This window comes from Oreochromis niloticus, linkage group LG3 (genome assembly GCF_001858045.2).
Source record: "Oreochromis niloticus isolate F11D_XX linkage group LG3, O_niloticus_UMD_NMBU, whole genome shotgun sequence".
Lineage (NCBI taxonomy): Eukaryota > Metazoa > Chordata > Actinopteri > Cichliformes > Cichlidae > Oreochromis > Oreochromis niloticus.
In genome coordinates this window covers 73,828,503-73,847,239 of record NC_031967.2, presented here as the reverse complement: position 1 = coordinate 73,847,239, position 18,737 = coordinate 73,828,503, and the positions used below count along the sequence as shown (strand labels likewise).

Genomic DNA, 18,737 nt, shown 5'->3' with positions numbered 1-18,737 from the left:
AAAAAAAAAAAACATCCCACGATCACGTATGCTTCGTATTGTGGGATGCAAGAAATTGCTGTGTATGTACAACACAGGTGTCGAACTCCAGGCCTCGGGGGCCGGTGTCCTGCAGGTTTTAGATGTGTCCCTGGTCCAACGCAGCTGATTTAAATGGCTAAATTACCTCCTCAACATGTCTTGAAGTTCTCCAGAGGCCTGGTAATGAACTAATCATTTGATTCAGGTGTGTTGAAACAGGGTGAGATCTAAAACCTGCAGGACACCGGCCCTCGAGGCCTGGAGTTCGACACCCCCGATGTACAAGGTTCTGCACAGGCCAGAGTACAGTTACTTCTGTTCTCCAAAGGTCCAGAACAAAGCACCTTCTTCATGTGTTTACTTTTGTTGCTCCTCCCCTACAGAAATGTGGCCAATGAGCAGACTAAACATTCTCACAGGGTTTGCAGTGACACATTTTGGTTGACTTGGATGTGCATCATAGCCATAGTTCCTCCAAGACTCTGGAACTCATCCCTCTGAATCTGAGGTCTGTGCACTCGTGGATCTCTTTGTTAAAAAGCAGGTTAAAACTAATGTTTTTAAACTTTGTTTTAAGGAAACCTTTTGCTTTTCTATCATTTTTGTTGTGAAGCAGTTCATAAATTAATATAATAGCCTGACATTCTGTTGACTAAAATGTTTACTTAGATGAGTGGTTTGTGTGGAATGTGCAGGTGTTTGAAATGACCTCAAAGTATTAATAGACTGAAATGCTGTTTACCACAGTGTTGGGTTTGCAACACATGTGCAGGCATTTAAAAAATATTAATAAATCGATATACTGGTAAGAAAAGGTTTTACCCAGATATATTCAATTTATTATTTTATTTTAATTTGCTTCACACACACTATTAATCAGCTTTTCTTGCACTTAAAACTGCAGAAGGATAAATTAAAAAATATAATATAGATAGATCTAGATTTTCAGAATTAGCATGTTGTTGGCCTGAAGAAAAACAGGAAGACAACAAAGATTGCAGGTAGCAGTGTGGTTACTTTGTGTTTACTGACCTGCTTTAAACTACAGTGACACAGTTAGATAGACAGTACATAACAACCGAAGCTTCTGCTGTTCACTAAAAACAGCATCAAACACAGGTAAGTCATTTTTATTTTTATACCTGGATCTAATGATAATGAACAACATTCATGGTTTAATTAGGAGTGCAGGGTTTGTAGTTAAGCCAAAGATTCCTTACTTGTGCCCTGCGATCAATAGTATGCTGCATACATGTTGTAGGAGAAGGCAACAAACGACCAGGAGGTAGAGCAGGTCGTCTAACGCTGTCAAAGGCACAGCAATAAGCTGAATACTGAGATGTACTCTCACTCGTTTTTGGATCAAGTGAATGCTTTTCTGATATTAAAGAATTTCAATACTCGACCCTCAGTTATGACTAGATGAAAGAAGGCAGTCCTAGTCACTTAAATAATCTGTGTGTTAACTTTAGACCTGCCAAGTTTCTAGATTCATATAAATTTAAATGATGTGATATGACTACTGCTGACAACAAGGCTATTTTGATCCCTCCAGGCACTTAAAGGACATTTCCTGATTATAAATAACTCAGTGCTAGCAGGGTCCAAAATAAACCAGGTCTGGTTAGACACCATGTTGCTAAGATTTGTAGAAATGAATATGTTCCTGTGCCCTATGTCAGAACAATATTGAACGTGATTAAAACACTAGGTGAGCTTACTCACATTCAAACACATTCAAAAACCGGAAGATCATTCCCACTTTAGTCAAGGGCTTAAATCAGATTAATGAGATTCATTTAGAAAGACATATTACTACTGACTGAACATCAAAGATTAAAAACCATAAAAGTGGTTTCTTTTAACCCTTTAAAGCCGGTCAGAGCGGGCACGCTCCGTTTTGCGTAACTATTTTTAAATCCTGGTAGCACTGCAACCACGTAAGCTAGCACAATAATTTTTTTTGCATATGAAACCGGAGGAGTTGTGCTTACATCTTATGCCAGGGGTCTGCAACCTTTTACACCCAAAGAGCCATTTGGACCCGGTTTCCACGCAAAAGAAAACACTGGGAGCCGCAAATACTTTTTGACATCTAAAATGAAGATAACACTGTATATATTGTTTTTTATCTTTATGCTTTGTGTGAACAACTAAGGTGTGCTGCTTATGAAATCCATGAAGTGCTACAGAGAAAATTAAATTATATTTATGTAATCAACACATTTTGAACTCTTAAAGAAATATAACAAAAGGAAAGACACCCAGCTGAACGAAAATGATCCATGTAGCAAACAAAAACTGTTGTCAGCCGCCACCCTTATATCGCCTTTGGGCTGTTGGAGCCTTGACCTGACTCTTAAAAAATAATTGGAAAAAAGCACTATGCTGCTGAAAAATGAAAAATAGATATTTGCAAAATTCTGCCTAAATATGTATTTTACCTGGTTAATGCGTGCGGCGGGGCGTGGTTTGCCTTTACATCTGCACTATCTGTTCTGTTGGTGGTGTATGTCGGGCTGTGAGCTGAAAAGCTACAGCCGGCTGTATGCGTACAGCAACCGTGTGTGAAAAGTGCTCAATAAAGAGATGCTGAAAAGCGCGTTCATGTAAACATCGTCGGGTCTGCCGTGATTTGTTTACAATGGGACTTCTGCTCCTGAACCTCTGCGCACAGAGTCTGCAAATCGGGGCTGTACGAAGTCAGTTTACGCAGGACTGTAAGCTGTCATCTGTCAGGCGTGAACGGTGTTTGTCTTTAATATAGTTCACGGTGGAGAACAGCTGCTGACATAATGTGGATCCATAATTGGCCTACCTGGGGTTGAAAGTCTCGATAAATGCAGGGCGTTTCGGCGGGTACACCGGCTTCCGCGAGTGTGACGCTTATTTTGAGCGATGAAAAAATAATAGAATATAATTTTATTTTTATATTTCAATATCACAATAATCTTCCAATTTAGAACTACGAGTTAAAAAGAACTAACATAAATAAAATACACTTCAGCTAAATACTTCTAATTTATTTGCCCAAACCACGCGGAGCCGCAGTGTACGGACTAAAGAGCCGCATGCGGCTCCGGAGCCGCAGGTTGCCGACCCCTGACTTATGCCATCAGCTTGTCCTAGGTCACAGTTTCTTTCCACATATAGCTTTGCAAAAACTGCATAAAAAGCACTTGCAGCAACAAAAACATAATATTCCAGAAACAGGCTTTGCCGATCCGATCAGCTGTTCATAACACTTCCTACGTCCATCAGCGTGAACTATCGCATGCCCGCCATGACCTGCCCGAAACCGAAAGTGACGTCATTTTGTGGAAATGTAGTTTTTTACCATCGTGGCCTTATGAGCCTATACTTGTGTTTTTAAAAGTTATGTTTGACTTTATGACTTTTTGTGTCGTTTCTGGGATGCTTAGGACTCATATTGCACTGCTGGAAATAGTTTATTTTGATGCATATGATGTTTTTTTGCAAATTTGCACTATAATATTTATTTTCGTTTTTTCTGCAGTATATGAAAATTGGTGTATTTCAAAAATAAAACTATGAAGACACTTAAAATAAATTTCCTGTGGTGGGAAACTAGTTTGTGTAACTTTTTTGTATTTACAGTTTTGAGGGATAAGCCTCTTAAATTTCTCGAACTAGAAATATATGTTAAAAAAAAAAAACAATTTTCAATTTTTTTGTAGTTTATTGCACTTTTTTGCAATTTATGTAATTACTATGCACTTAATGCATACATATTATTAAAATCTGGGCTATAATGGTTGTATTGATGTATAGCAACTTGAAATGCTCCCAAAAATGGCACTACAGTATGTAAAAATATAATATAAGGTCTGGCGGACTTGGTTCTATGGTAGGTCTTAAAGGGTTAAAGATGAAGATAACACTGATACACGGTTTGTTTCAAAGAGGGGGGTTTACTTTTAATCTCCAGAAACATGGCTGACCCAACAAACATAACTTCATCTTACAATCAGACCTGTGATCTGGCTGTCCCATCAGTCAGCCCTGTCTTTATGGTTGCCTACAGTCTGCTGTTTCTGGTAAGTTTCAAAATTTAAGATTACGCTCTGTTTGAAATGTACTTATTACTGAAGTCCTGTTCTCTCAATCCCTTCTGTGTCCTCGTAAGGTGGGTTTATTTCTCAATGGCATCATCGTGCGGTTTTACTGTTGTCAAGCTCGGCAGCAGGCATCAAGCAGCTTGATGGTCTACCTGAAGAACCTGACAGCTGCTGACTTCCTGCTCTGCCTCTGTCTGCCACTCCGCATCACCAAGTACGCCAGCAGCTCTCTCATCATTCGGAGGCTCTACTGTAGCTTTGGAACTTCTGCCTTCTTCCTCAACATGCAAGCCAGTATCCTGTTCATGGGATACATCGCTGCTAACAGGTAAGGAACTAATAATTTATCATTTATTGTAATAGTGACTTCTGCATTGCGACAGATTAGTGAGTTTGTCTACTGCCTCCTTTCTCTTCTCTCTCCAGGTATCTGAAGGTGGTCCATTCTTCAGGGCCTCACTTCCTCCAGACAGTACGAGCTGCATACATCATCTCCATGATCACCTGGTTTAGTGTCCTGGCTCCAATAATCACCTATACCATACTATTTTTCATTACTCAACAACCTCTGACCTCTGACCCTGGTTGCTGTGAAGCCCTCATTAGTGCATCAATTAAACTGATCTACAAAATCTTCCAGGCCTGCTCTTTCATACTCTTCCTGTTGGTCCTCATATCCCTGGTCTTCTTCTACTACAGCACCTCCCGCAGGGTGTTGCAGGAACAGAAGAAGCAGCTGGCCTCCCGCCACTCTGAGAAGCTTGTGAAGTCTCGCAGGAACATATTGGTGCTGGTCAGCATTTTCTGTGTTTGCTTCATCCCGTATTACTTGGTTCGGCTTCCCTTGGCATTTAAGTTGGGCGGCAGATCTGTGCATCAGGTGTTCTACTATTTAAAGGATGCAACCACAATACTGTCAGTTTTTAATGTCTGCCTGGACCCTCTTGTTTACTTTTTCCTTTGTAAGAGTGTCCGAGCTCAGGTGAATCTGAAGATTCCATCCAAGAAGACCAAGAGCCGACAACCAAACAAGGGGAGTGAGTGGAGTGAGGAGCAGCAGACAGTTGTTACAACAGCAGCAAGTCAAACCAGTGAGCTGTAAGAAAGATTTAAACAGTTTAAAATGCACAGATTTGCTTGAAACCAGGCCATGGATCCCGATTAAGTCTGTGAAGGTTCTCAGTCATCCAGGTCATCATAGTCTAAGGAGCTTGGAAAGAAAAGCGTCCGGACTTCGTTAAGTTGCTTAAAGACGTTTCACCTCTCATCTGAGAAGCTTCTTCAGTTCTAGGGTCAAATGATACCAGATACTCCCACAGGGATTAAATCTGGGACTCTCCACCATTGGACACTAGAACTGAAGAAGCTTCTCTGATGAGAGGTGAAACATCTTTAAGCAACTTAACGAAGTCCGGACGCTTTTCTTTCCAAGCTCCTTTGATCCCAATTGAGATAAATCCTCTCCAATTAAAAATATAATGTAAAAAATCTAAAATAGTAGGACAAAAAAGATAATGTTTACAAGAGTTTGCAAGTTACAGTGTTGATTTAAATAAACTGAACAAGTGGTCACATTCATTCCAACAATTCATGTTGTTAATATGCCTGAAAAATGATTTCAACATTTTCACAAATTAAAATGATTCTTTCTGCTTCTCAGCAGTAATTTTTATATTTCAGTGTACAAATGAATAAATGTTTTCACAGCTTCTGCTTATTAAGGAAAGCTCTAACATTTTTCTGCTTTATAATGTTTCTCTCGCTGCATAACTACAGATGTCTGATTCCACAGTTTTATTCTGCACTTTATTCTGTCTTCATTAAAGACAAAGTTTTCATGTTGGTGTGTTCAAACTTTTGACTGTTACCTTCTCAGTTTGTGAGACACTCTCCTGCTGCTGTCACACAAAAGGAAACTATAACTTTTCTCATTCAAACCACCAATAAATTATTGAATAAAGTTTAAAATAAGTTTAAAAAACTGCTTCGCCATGTTTTCCATTAATGAAATTTGATTGAAGACAATCAAATTCAAATGTACTTTATTTCAGTTTTATTTATAAAGCACTAATCACAACACCTCAGGGGCTTTATATTGTAAGGCAATCTGAAGACAGGGTAAAAGACATGCTGTGGAAGAGAGCCAGAGATTAGTAGTTGCTAATGATTAAATGAAGAGGTGTAGATTCAGCACTGTTGTACTGACTCATGAATCAGCGATGTGACAGAGCTGTGCTGGAGTGTCTTAGTGAAAGGAAATCTGCATCCAAAGGCTTATATAGTTCAAATGTATAACATAAGTCATGTTTACTCGGTAAAAATTTAGGATGATTAACTTTGGGTAGAACGTGATAGAGGTGCTGATGTAAAAGAGTACAAAATTCTGTGTCAGACTGAAGGTGATGAAAACAGATGAATCACTTAAACGTCTCCAGCTGGGTAACTAAAGCCTTTGATTGATTCTCTGAATCTTATAAACGTATTTATAATGTCTGCAGCTCTGCCCTGTGTAAAAGAGGGAAGTGTGAAGATAAACGCCCTGAGCCAACTATTGTTGGGATTTGGTGCAAATAAAACTGAAATGAAATTGAAACACACATAAAATGCTAAAGTGTGCTTAAAGATGAGTGCTGTTTTCTGTCTGTCTTTTGTAAAGCACGTGTTCTTTATATACTCATTTTTTAACAACAGAAGGATCAGCTGTTGTTTGCTCAATAGAATAGAAGACATCCATGTGCATTACAGCAGGAACTACAACAGGAAGTGATGCAATACACCTTACCACACATGCCTGAGCACCAAGGCCAAATTAGCACCAAGTGACTAGGTGAGAGATTTAGAAAGAAAACATATGTTAAAAAATTCTTCTGTTGTGAGCGTTACGACTGCCTGGCAATGAGTGGTAAGGGAAGCTATGTGTATTCTATATGTGCAAGTACTGTTAAATAAAATTGGTATAAGTAAATTAATTAAGTAAGTGTCAAAAGTGAAAGTATTATTCTGCCGATTCCTTCCTACAATCAAATACCACAAAAACAGTTTGAAGCTTATTTTTTTGGAGGGTATGCTTCATTTCTCATACTTTTTTTTTGAACATCTTTCTTTTCAGTTTTCACTTTCTACCCACGTCTTCCAATCAGCTAGTGAATCACACATTCCTGCTCCGCTGATTCTGCTGATCATTGTCTTTGCTCCTCTTCCTCTTGTTTCTTTTACATTTTCATTTCTGGATTCTTGTTTTGTGATCTTTGTAAACATAAAAGCCTAAAAAAAAAAACCCTCTCGCTCCTATTTTGCACTGGCTGTATTTGCACTGTGTCTGCAAGAACACAGACTGAAATATTGTGTTAATTTATATTTTTTAGGCGGTTTATCACCAAGAATATTCAGCCAATGAAGTTGGTGGCTTGGACTGCGGCAGTAGGTCCAACTCTGGAGTTTTTAGGCTTTGTATCCATATTTGATTATTATTCTGTAATATATTTGATGTGTAGCAGCAGATGGAAATTAGCCAGAAGCTAAATCTGTTACAAGGCATGCTTTCTCTCATGACATCAGTACACAAGCAGATGGCTGTTTTTTTTCTTAACATTGTAGTGTTTGTATGTTTTAACATAAAGCACCTTGAGATCAACTACCTTAAAGCTTTTGTGCTCAGTATCTATTGTATACTGTCCAACAAATGCATTTTATTAATTTGTAATACAGCTGAAGTGTGGTGCTTTGTGTCCAATGTTAGGAACTACTGAAGCCTCCCTTTTTTGAGAGTACAGCATGAAATCAGCAGAAGTAAAAAAAAAGAAAAAAAGTTAAGATTAAAACCCAGCAGGACTCACCTGTCTTCGATGTATGCCTCTGAAGCCATCCACAGCCGTATCGCTGTAGATCAGACAACACAGTGATGACTCTGCTAACCTGCAGGCTTTCCTCTGCTTCCTGTTTGTCTTCACAGCAAACAGCAGTGACAAAATGTTTGCACAGACAACACAGACATATCATTGGTCAGAATGAGGCTCGGGCAGTGCGTTCGTCAAAAACAGATGATTTAGAAAATGTGATCATCCAAGCATGTTCCGGTGAGTCTGTGAAGTGAAATGACATGTTAAAACTCATCAGTGTGTTGTGGTTTCAACACTGAATCTTATTAACAGTTTGCATCAGCAGCCTTTCTTTGTCTGTAAACGCTGAGGGGGAAGTACTGAAGCACACATCACGCACTCAGGGAGACGTGAAAGGGGAGGGGTTTATTTTCTGAATAACCCTTTTTTTTTAGCTCACAAACAGATGACGCCAAATATTCCTTTCACTGAAGCAGAGCAGGAGGAGAGACTGAGCGTGAACAGCTTGATTCTAATATTTGCTGTAAAGCTGGATCATTAATAAAAGAGAAAACGTGTTATTCTGTTTGAAAAAATGTCTCCAAGCAGGTCCATAACCATGCAGTGCAAGTTTCATTTTAATTCAGTGTCATTTTAATCGCACAGTGGTCAGTGTATTCACTAGAACCATCTACACTGAGCCGCCTTCTAAAACAGGCAGCAGGTACAGTTGCAGCTTTTTGTTGTTTGAGGCGTCATCGTTCCCGGAAGATCAGCACAGACAGAAAAAGGGTTTCAAAGTTTATCTTATGGGTATCAGTCAGAAATATAGAAACAACTGTATTTTACTTTAGCCTGCTGTAAACTCAACATGTTCTTCTAATATTATAGTTTTATCTTCCTTTGTGAGATCTGTCGCTCCGCTGCTGTTAGCCCATCCATGTTTGTTATCGATCACATACGTGAATGCACTCGTGGCTATTTTAGTAAACCCTGGGTTGATTTCTTAAGTTTATAACCAACTGTCCTTTTAGTGTCACGGATGATGTCTGGATATGTTATTAATATTATTGTTGTTATTATGAATCCTCCGTTATTACATACAGGGCACAAATAATGATGATGTCAAAAAAGAGCAAGTTGTTTATAGGTTGGTTGAGAAAGTCCTCAAGATAAGACTCCAACATTACATTGAGAATCATAGGACATGAAGCGAGAGGCAGGACTATTTGTACACTGACGACTGATTAGAAATGAGATGAAGGTGCAATGAAGTGAACGAAGGTGAAAAATCGCAACAATCACACAGTACAGGAACAAAAAATAACGCAGGGCATGAAAGCACACCAAACAAGTAAAAAAGGAAATAGAGAAAATGCAAATACTAAATACAGACACAAGAAGATTCAACGACGACGTGACAGTGACGGTGGAACAGGAAGTAACAGTGATCCGAGGCAGAGGGAGGAGTAGAAGGCAAAATACTGAGAGCTAAAATTTCCACTCACACAAATTATGACAATTACAGATTACAGAACTGACGGTCGTCATTAGAACAACCAAAATGTAAAACCAGAGCTCACGGACACAAACTACGACGCAGAACATCCAAAACTGTCACACACCTCTGACCCACAGCACCCTCCTCCTCACTAAGATCACGAACGCTTCAGAGTGTTTTCTAGAAGCTTTTTCAGTTTGTCTGGGATCCTTCAATATGATTCACGGTAAGCAGACGCGTCAGATTCAGTTACAAACTGTGGCACACAGGGCAGTATCTGAGGCAATCTACCCCCACACACACACTACGTGGGTTTATTTTTGATGTGTGTGTGTGTGTGTGTGTGTGTGAGAGAGAGAGAGGCAAACCACACTCTGTGGGAGTGCAGACTTCACTGTAGCTCAGCTATGTAGAATTTTATGTTAGAGGAAGTTAACTCGTGTGGGTTTTTGTGCAATTCTATGGAGTGATATGGGACAAGAAAGAGGAAACTGAAGGCACCAAGTAAGAAAACAACGAAAGAATGAACAAAAATATTTTCGAAGGAAGGAAGGAAGGAAGACAGGAAGGAAGGGAGGAAGGAAGGAAGGAAGGAAGGAAGGAAAGAAGAAGATGGATTGCACATAAGGAGCTCACTTGTATCGAGCAAAGGACAATAGTTTTATCCTGCCCAGGTTTGCTCTGTTTATTTTCTTCTTCTTCCTCTTTTTTGTTTCCTTGTTTGTTTTCTTTATTTTTGGTGGTGGTGGTGGTTTGGGGGGGGGGGGGTTAATTTAGTAATGTAGATTTTTATTGGAAAGAGGAATCATTAACTAACTTTGTTAAAATAAATACATCGATCGCTAGTGAACATCAGCTGACAGAAGAACTTTTCATTCTCACTTCCGACATATTTTCTCAGTTTTTTAAAGTCATCTTTTCTCCTTATATGTCTTGTCTCTTGGTTCGCACTCATGTACATGGTAAGGTGTACTGAATCACTTCCTGTTCTGTTTCCTGTTGTAACACACAGTATTGTCTTCTTCTTTTACCGCACCACTTAACAGCTGCTGTTTCTGCTGTCAAAGTGAAAATATAAACCGCACATTTGGGTCTCGAACAGAACGTTAGACAGACGAGAGAGCAGCCTCATTTAAATCTGCGTGTCTGCTGTGTTTTTCAGCACTTCCCCCCCAGCATTTATACAGAAAGATGAGCTGCTAATAGGAGTCAGAGAAGAAACCACAAAACACTCACTGGTGTTCAGATGCTCTGTTGCTTTAGAGACGCAGCTGGAGAGCAGTCAACCATTTTAAATAAACAACCCGCTCGAGCCTCATTCAGCCCCAGGTTTTCTTACCATTTTATCCCTGCACTTTCACCACATGTTGTCCAAAGGGAATCACCCTGAAGTCTTTAAATCACAAGATTTCTTTCATGTCGTGACAAATTAGTGCTGAATGGTAGAAAACCTCCACTTGATACTTATTCATTTATTGCTCAAGCATCAGTGTTCACACATTCAACACAGACTACAGACTGGTTCAGTTTATTCATGTAAAGTCATCCACTGTGCTAATACTTAAAAAAAATCATAGTAATAGTGAATATGCTTGGCTGATTTTCAGCAGATTAACCTCAAACCAACTGTGAAACGAAGAGGAAGACATTTTCTGGTTTGTTGTTCCCACAGCTGACTTCTGTCAAGGCTTAGGGCATCATGTCGGCTACTGTGCTGATGATAGAGTGAAAAAACCTTTATTTGCATATCTTTATATTCAGCACTGTAAATTCAGTAAATAGAACTTTTTTCTGTTTTTGATCTAAAAATCAAAGTTAAATGTATTTAGTGCATACTCACAGCAACATAGCTATTACTCTTGAGGGGCATTACATTATGAGATGAAAAACCCTAAATTATTACAGAGAGACCCACAGTGATTCTCTCTGAGCAGCATTAGCTGACAGTGGGAAGGAAGAAACCTACATCAGAACTACAATCAGGGAGGGGCAGTCATCTGCCGTGACTGGTTGGGGGGGATAAAGGAAACAGGAGTGCAGAATGAGCAGACAATATAATAAACAATAAAAATAAAGGCAACGTATTTTTACTGGGCCGATAACCGTGAAAGGCTTTGTACACCAGAATGTGAAATGTAAAACTGGCTCCAACATGAGGCAGTAGAATATGAGGATCTAGCTTTTTAGACTCTGTTAGACATTTTAGTTTTTAAATTTTAGATGTATACTTTGTCAGAGAAAACATGCCTTGCACCAGATTTAGCTGTTACCTTATTCCATCTGACGTCCTTGGGTGGGTACACACTTTGCATAAAACATATAGTTTCATCAGCATTTCAGAGTTCTGTCTGGGCGCCTTCACTTAGGAGGCATTTACAAGACATCCTAATTATTAATTTCCTTTGCTTATCCTGCTTTGTGTCCTCTTCATGTTTACCCCTGAACAGCTTCATTATGAAACGTTACTTTTGTCGAGCTAAGCAGCAGGCATCCAGCAACTAAAAGGCCTGTCTGAAGAACCTGACAGCTGCACTTCTCTGCATCACCCACTATGTCAGCAAGTCATTTATTTTTCCAAAGCTCTACTGCAGCTTTGGCGCTTCTTCCCTGCCCCTCATCATGCATGCATGCTTCTCTTAATGGAGTACATCACTGCCAACAGGTACAAAACTTTTAATGTTTTCACACGGTTCATGAGAAGTTCATGCTGATCAAACCATGAACTTCTCTATTTACTGATGACTGGGCTAATGTCTTCTGTGGATTTAGCGACACAGTGACTGATTAAGGAAGTTATCTACTGCCTCTTTTCTCTTCTCTGTTCGGGTATCTGAAGGTTGTCCATCTTTCAGGAACTTTTCACCAGGAAATGTTACATGACATGATACAAATTAAAACATAGATAATGTCTTAATTCTTTTGATTATAGGAAAAATCTAATTTCTTCAATCTATTTTTCTATTATACTTTTTTCTCTACTTGCATAACTACAGATGTCTGATTTCATAAATAAAGATGTCGAGAAAAGTTGATAAGACAGAAAGAAGAACACTACTGCATCACCACGTGGTACGGCAACAGCACCGCCTACAACCGCAAAACTCTCCAGGGAGTGGTGCGGTGTTCTGAAAGGATAATTGGAGGTGAGCTTCCTTCCTTCCAGGAAATCTACAGGAAGCGGTGCCTGAGGATAGCGGGGAGGATCATCAAGGACTCCAGTCACAAACTGTTCAAACTACTTTTGTCAGGCAGGAGGTTTCTGGTCCTGAACCAGCAGACTGAGGGACAGCTTTTTCCATCAGGCCATCAGACTGCTGAACACTTCACAGACACATCACTGTCACTTATCGAAACTTCAGCACTTTATGCACTCCATATTGTATATAAATGCTATTTTTGCACAATATCCATCTGCTGACTTCTGTATATGTTATATACATGAATATACACACAAATGTAAATATGTATATAGACATGGTATCCATATTTAGTAATGTGCATACATTCTTATATTTGTACATATCTTTATTGTTATATTTTGTTTTGTTTCTTATGTTTCTTGTATTTTGCACACCACGTTTGGCTTGTGATGCTTGCACACAAGAATTTCACTCACATGTGATGTACCAGTGTACCAGCACACGTGATGTGACAATGAAAGTGATTTGATTTGAAAGAGGGAATGTCCAAATTTCAAATGAAAAAGGAGTGAATAATAAGCATGGGACCCAAAAGTGTCCAGAATGACACTGTGACCTGTGGCAGAGACTGGCATAGTTCAACATATATTTGTATTGTTAATGAACTCTCGGGGTCCGTGACATTCGTTTTTCTGGTCTTATTTGTGAAGAGAACATGCAACCTGCATTGGCTGCAGGTACTGTCTCCTGCTAGATGTAGTGATAAGGACACTAAAAACCAAAGAACAATAAGTCAGTGGTAACAAACAGGAAACAAGTGTAATGTAGCAAGAAGTGTAGCAGTTGTGTGTTTCCTGATTTACACTGACACCATTCCATCTTAGAACAACCAAAGCAACTATTCGTCCACACAGAAAGCTGCAGAAACAGAGGTGAGTCCTGTTAGTTTCTCACCCTCAGATTCATTTTAACTTCTACCGATAAAAGCATGAATGAATAAGACCATTTTTAAATTACTCCCAACTTAGGAAACCAAAATACTCAGCTAGCGTCTGCCAAATTCAAGAAGCTTATCTGATTATACGTTTATAAATCTGTTACTGACTAAGCCAAGTACAACGATGAAAAATATTGTGCATGATTACCGCACCATTATATTCAGTCATATCATTCAAATAAGAGCTCTTTTCTTACAAATACTGCATGTGGATTTATCCGAGTAGTTAACCAACCTAATCACCACAGACACTGACACTGTAAGAGAGTGTGCTTGTGTCTATGAAGAAAACACACAACCTGTATCAGCTGCAGGTACTGCCTCATGATAGCTGTAGTGATACGGACACTAGCAAAAAGTAAAAACAGTGAAATATCAGTCAGGAAAAATAAAGAGATAAAAATGGTCTGTGGCAGCCGACTTTGTGATTGAACGTGATGATACGTGTATAGCAGCTTTAATCACATGACGTGTCTGCATTTTCTGTGTACCCATTTCACTCGCAGCAAACAGGAAGTAAGTCGGAGTTCAAAGAAGAAGTGCAGCAACCACGTGTTTTCTTATCTGTAGTGACATCATTACGTCCGAGAACAACCAAAGTAACCTTTCCTGCTTACAGGCGGCTTCTAACCCGGGGAGAGTCCTGTTTGTCTCTCATTCTCAAATCTGCTGTATTTCTACTAATATAAAACTAAATAAATAAGAAGATTTGGAATCAGTCATTACATAGGGAACAAAAATACTTAGCTGTCCTTTCTTCTGTTCAGAAGGCTAATCTGTCTACACCCTGGGTGTCTTTGTGCCAGCTGCACTGATGAAGAACTTTTTACTCAAACACGCGGTTAATGATGGACAAACTGTGATTGGTACATCGTTATAGCCAGTGCTAGATATTCAATACCATAATAATCCCACTTCATTTTTCTGCTGTGACTAAAAAAATGTATGTGAGGTTATCTGAGTAGTAAACCTCAAAGCTTTGCTTTTAACAGTGCAGGTGCAGTATTATGAACGATCTGGGATAACACAGAAATACTCAACATCCACTATTCTCTTTATTTATTTTTTTGACCATCAACATAAATATTTTGATGTAACTTGTGTTTACACTTCCTTGTAAAGTCTTCAAGGTTTTCTCACTTTTCAATGTAAAGAATGGAGATTTAACCCAGTGTGAAAGTTTGCTCGTAAGTAGCAAGTGCATGAACTCTCATTGGATGAAAAAAATTGTTCTGCATCCAAATTAAAGGACATTTGCTGGTCATAAGTGACTCTAAGGTTTCTCACAGTGGTACTGGAGACAAAAGTAAAAGACTGAAAGTGTGATTAATAGACAGAGTGGGTTTACAGCCAGTACACCCTGTGATTTAATAGCTGATAGAACCACTTTTAGCAGCAATAATTTGAGGCAAGCATTTCTGTATGATTATATGAGTCTTGCATTACTATAGAGAAATGATTGTACTCGGTAACGGGTACAAGATGTTAGTGCTGATATTTGTGTTTGTTTTTTACTAACTGTGCTGCTGTAGATTATTGGCACACATTTACACTTTAGTCTCACCTGTTCAAAGGCTACTGGCTGACACCATTTATACACAAATCTTGATAAAAATCATTCGTGTAAATCAACCTTTTCTCTCCATCATAACAGCCAGCTCTCCCCACTTACCAGTAATACCTCCATATTTAATGTCTGTACTTTCACCTCCTCACTCCTGCCTTTCCTTCTCTCCTGCTGCCTCCTAACATATGTCCTCCCTGCTTTCCCTTTGTCTTTGCCCCACAGTTTCCACCAAGCACCCTGTTGCTCAACAGCACTGGAGGCAGTGGTTGACCAAATCATATTAAAAGACTGCTACCATTAATGAGATTTTTAATTACATTTGATTGATGTTGTTTTCTTTCCACAAATAGAGTTTGCATAACAGGTGATGTCACTAGCAATTTCCAATATTTGCATTTGCGTTAATTTTGCCTTTAAGGCTTGTTCATCATGTAAAGAACAATATAACTGCTGTGCATTGAATTGAATTTAGGTAAACTGTCAGTAAACTCCACCAGAAGGGAAATTGCTGTTTTAAAAGACAAAATATGGTGGATTTTAGCACTTATCAGAATTTAATAACATTGGTTTAACTCTGATTTAACAAAACAAACAAAGAAATTATGAAGTATCTTAATGAAGGTGGTGCATTTAAGACTCCTATTTAATCTGAATCTTTTTATCTTCCTATTGTTTTAGTGTACACCGAGGGCCATGGGAGCATTGCAATTTCAAATTCCTGTGTATGACTGTACATATGGTCTTTGACAATAAAGCTAACTTCGAATTTGTTTTTGTTTTTTTTTACCTTCAGAAACATGGCCGACTCAAACAACATCACTTCAAACCAGACCTGTGTTATGATCGCTACATCAGTCAGCACTTTCTTTATACTGGTCTACAGCATTCTCTTTCTGGTAAGTTTCAAATCTTCATATTATGCTCTGTTAGAAATTGGTTTAAGGATTACACTGTATGTACCAAGGTAATGTTTCTTCCATTGTCTATGTCCTGCTTAGGTGGGTTTACTTCTCAATTGCTTCATCATGAAGTTTTACTTTCAACAGCAAGCATCTAGTAGCTTAATGGTCTACCTGAAGAACCTGACAGCTGCTGACTTCCTGCTCTGCCTCTTTCTACCGCTCCGTATCGTCCACTATGCCAGCAGCTCTGTTCCCATTCAGAGACTTTACAGCAGCTTTGGAGCTTCTGCCATCTTCCTCAACATGTATGCCAGCATCATATTCATGGGGTACATCGCAGTTAACAGGTAAGGAACCTAAACAGATTTCCGAATGCAATTGATGTCAATTTCAAAACTATATTAATGGGTCGACTACAAATCCTGCACTCCTGAATAAAGAATGCCGGTGACTTTTAGTCTCAATGACTTTTGTAGATTTAGCAGAACTATTACTGCTTAGTGAAGTACTGCTTTCTTTCTCTTCTTTCCTCAGGTATCTGAAGATTGTCCATCCTTCTAGGATTCACTTCCTCCAAACAATACAAGCAGCCCGCAAGATTTCCCTAATCACCTGGTTGATTCTGCTGGCTCCCACAGTTATCTACAACATCCTGCTTTTGATCACTCAGCCACTTGTATCTGCAGGTCCTGGTTGCTGCAGTGTCTTCTTTAGTGAATTAGGCAGTGTGCTCCACAAAACACTCCATGCTGGCTGTATTATCATCTTCCTGTTGGTCTTCATATCCCTGGTCGTCTTCTACTACAGCATCTCCCACAGGGTGTTGCAGGCACAGCAGAGGCAGCTGGCCTCCTCTGGCTGCGAGAAGCTCCTGAAGTCTCGCAGGAACATGTTGGTGCTGGTCAGCATCTTCTGTGTTTGTTTTGTTCCCCATCACCTGGTTCGACTTCCTTTTACTTTTCTATGCAGCAAGGGCTTTGTTGGTCAGGTGCTATACTACTTGAAGGAGGTGGCTACCTTAGTGTCAGTTTTTAACATCTGCCTGGACCCTGTTGTTTACTTTTTCCTCTGTAAGGCTTTTCGGGCCCAGTTGAGCCAGAAGACAGAATCGCTGAGAGCACAGGTCAATATTCAACAACCAAAGAAGGAGAATGAAAACACTGAGCAACAGCTTAGCATCCTCCAATCAACAGCAACGAGTCAAACCAGTGAGCTGTGAGGAAAAGTTCAACATTTTCCAAAACGTATGGATTTGCTTTTGTTTACGAGTCAGATGAGACCAATGAACCAGTGTCATGGATCATAAAGTCATAAAGTCCTCATGAACAACAAGAGTTTCTGCTCAGCTCAGAGAGGCTGAACACGACACAAACAGACACCTACAAAGACAGCATTAATGTTTATGTTTCTATCTTCTAGCTATTAGTACAATGGCTGTTTTAGCTAGAATAGATTATGCCAAAGTCCACACGTACAGTGGCTTGCAAAAGTATTTGCCCTCCCCTTGAACTTTCCCACATTTTGTCACATTACAGCCACAAACATGAATCAATTTTATTGGAATTCCAGGTGAAAGACCAATACAAAGTGGTGTACACGTGAGAAGTGGAACGAAAATCATGCATGATTCCAAACATTTTTTACAAATAAATAACTGCAAAGTGGGGTGTGCGTAATTATTCAGCCCCCTTTGGTCTGAGTGCAGTCAGTTGCCCATAGATATTGCCTGATGAGTGCTAATGACTAATTAGAGTGCACCTGTGTGTAATCTAATGTCAGTACAAATACAGCTGCTCTGTGACGGCCTCAGAGGTTGTCTAAGAGAATATTGGGAGCAACAGCACCATGAAGTCCAAAGAACACACCAGACAGGTCAGGGATAAAGTTATTGAGAAATTTAAAGCAGGCTTAGGCTACAAAAAGATTTCCCAAGCCTTGAACATCCCACGGAGCACTGTTCAAGCCATCATTCAGAAATGGAAGGAGTATGGCACAACTGTAAACCTACCAAGACAAGGCCGTCCACCTAAACTCACAGGCCGAACAAGGAGAGCGCTGATCAGAAATGCAGCCAAGAGGCCCATGGTGACTCTGGACGAGCTGCAGAGATCTACAGCTCAGGTGGGGGAATCTGTCCATAGGACAACTATTAGTCATGCACTGCACAAAGTTGGCCTTTATGGAAGAGTGGCAAGAAGAAAGCCATTGTTAACAGAAAACCATAAGAAGTCACGTTTGCAGTTTGCCACAAGCCATGTGGGGGACACAGCAAACATGTGGAAGAAGGTGCTCTGGTCAGATGAGACCAACATGGAACTTTTTGGCCAAAATGCAAAACGCTATGTGTGGCAGAAAACTAACACTGCACATCCCTCTGAACACACCATCCCCACTGTCAAATATGGTGGTGGCAGCATCATGCTCTGGGGGTGCTTCTCTTCAGCAGGGACAGGGAAGCTGGTCAGAGTTGATGGGAAGATGGATGGAGCCAAATACAGGGCAATCTTGGAAGAAAACCTCTTGGAGTCTGCAAAAGACTTGAGACTGGGGCGGAGGTTCACCTTCCAGCAGGACGACGACCCTAAACATAAAGCCAGGGCAACAATGGAATGGTTTAAAACAAAACGTATCCATGTGTTAGAATGGCCCAGTCAAAGTCCAGATCTAAATCCAATCGAGAATCTGTGGCAAGATCTGAAAACTGCTGTTCAC

The 18,737-nt window shown here is 39.7% G+C and overlaps 2 protein-coding genes and 1 long non-coding RNA gene across 7 annotated transcripts; 2 read left to right on the top strand and 1 right to left on the bottom strand.

The window, feature by feature from the left end:
- Positions 1-387: 387 nt before the first annotated feature.
- Positions 388-5,296, top strand: LOC102080776 (G-protein coupled receptor 87). Of its 2 annotated transcripts, none has more exons than XM_005464499.4 (4): positions 388-529; positions 3,971-4,079; positions 4,169-4,428; positions 4,527-5,296. In XM_005464499.4, the coding sequence occupies exons 2-4, from the start codon at positions 3,975-3,977 to the stop codon at positions 5,200-5,202; spliced, it is 1,041 nt and encodes a 346-aa protein (XP_005464556.1). In that variant the 5' UTR covers positions 388-529; positions 3,971-3,974; the 3' UTR covers positions 5,203-5,296. The 2 variants fall into 2 exon arrangements, with proteins under 2 accessions (XP_005464556.1, XP_019212215.1); XM_019356670.2 differs by lacking the exon at positions 388-529 and adding an exon at positions 731-1,140.
- LOC112846555 (uncharacterized) lies at positions 5,073-9,645 on the bottom strand. Its single transcript, XR_003219562.1, has 3 exons — positions 9,544-9,645; positions 7,937-8,182; positions 5,073-5,196 (listed from the first exon to the last, which is right to left on the bottom strand). It is a non-coding gene; the product is annotated as an uncharacterized LOC112846555 (long non-coding RNA).
- Positions 6,910-17,545, top strand: LOC102080867 (P2Y purinoceptor 14-like). 4 transcript variants are annotated; one of them, XM_025906117.1, is made up of 5 exons: positions 6,910-6,927; positions 11,867-13,491; positions 15,917-16,019; positions 16,122-16,372; positions 16,560-17,545. In XM_025906117.1, exons 3-5 carry the CDS (start codon positions 15,921-15,923, stop codon positions 17,242-17,244), a joined length of 1,035 nt encoding a protein of 344 aa, XP_025761902.1. In that variant the 5' UTR covers positions 6,910-6,927; positions 11,867-13,491; positions 15,917-15,920; the 3' UTR covers positions 17,245-17,545. The 4 variants fall into 4 exon arrangements, with proteins under 4 accessions (XP_025761902.1, XP_025761905.1, XP_025761904.1 ...); XM_005464500.3 differs by lacking the exon at positions 6,910-6,927 and having other exon boundaries at positions 10,212-12,081; positions 12,413-13,491; XM_025906120.1 differs by lacking the exons at positions 6,910-6,927; positions 11,867-13,491 and adding an exon at positions 9,394-9,645.
- Positions 17,546-18,737: the final 1,192 nt, after the last annotated feature.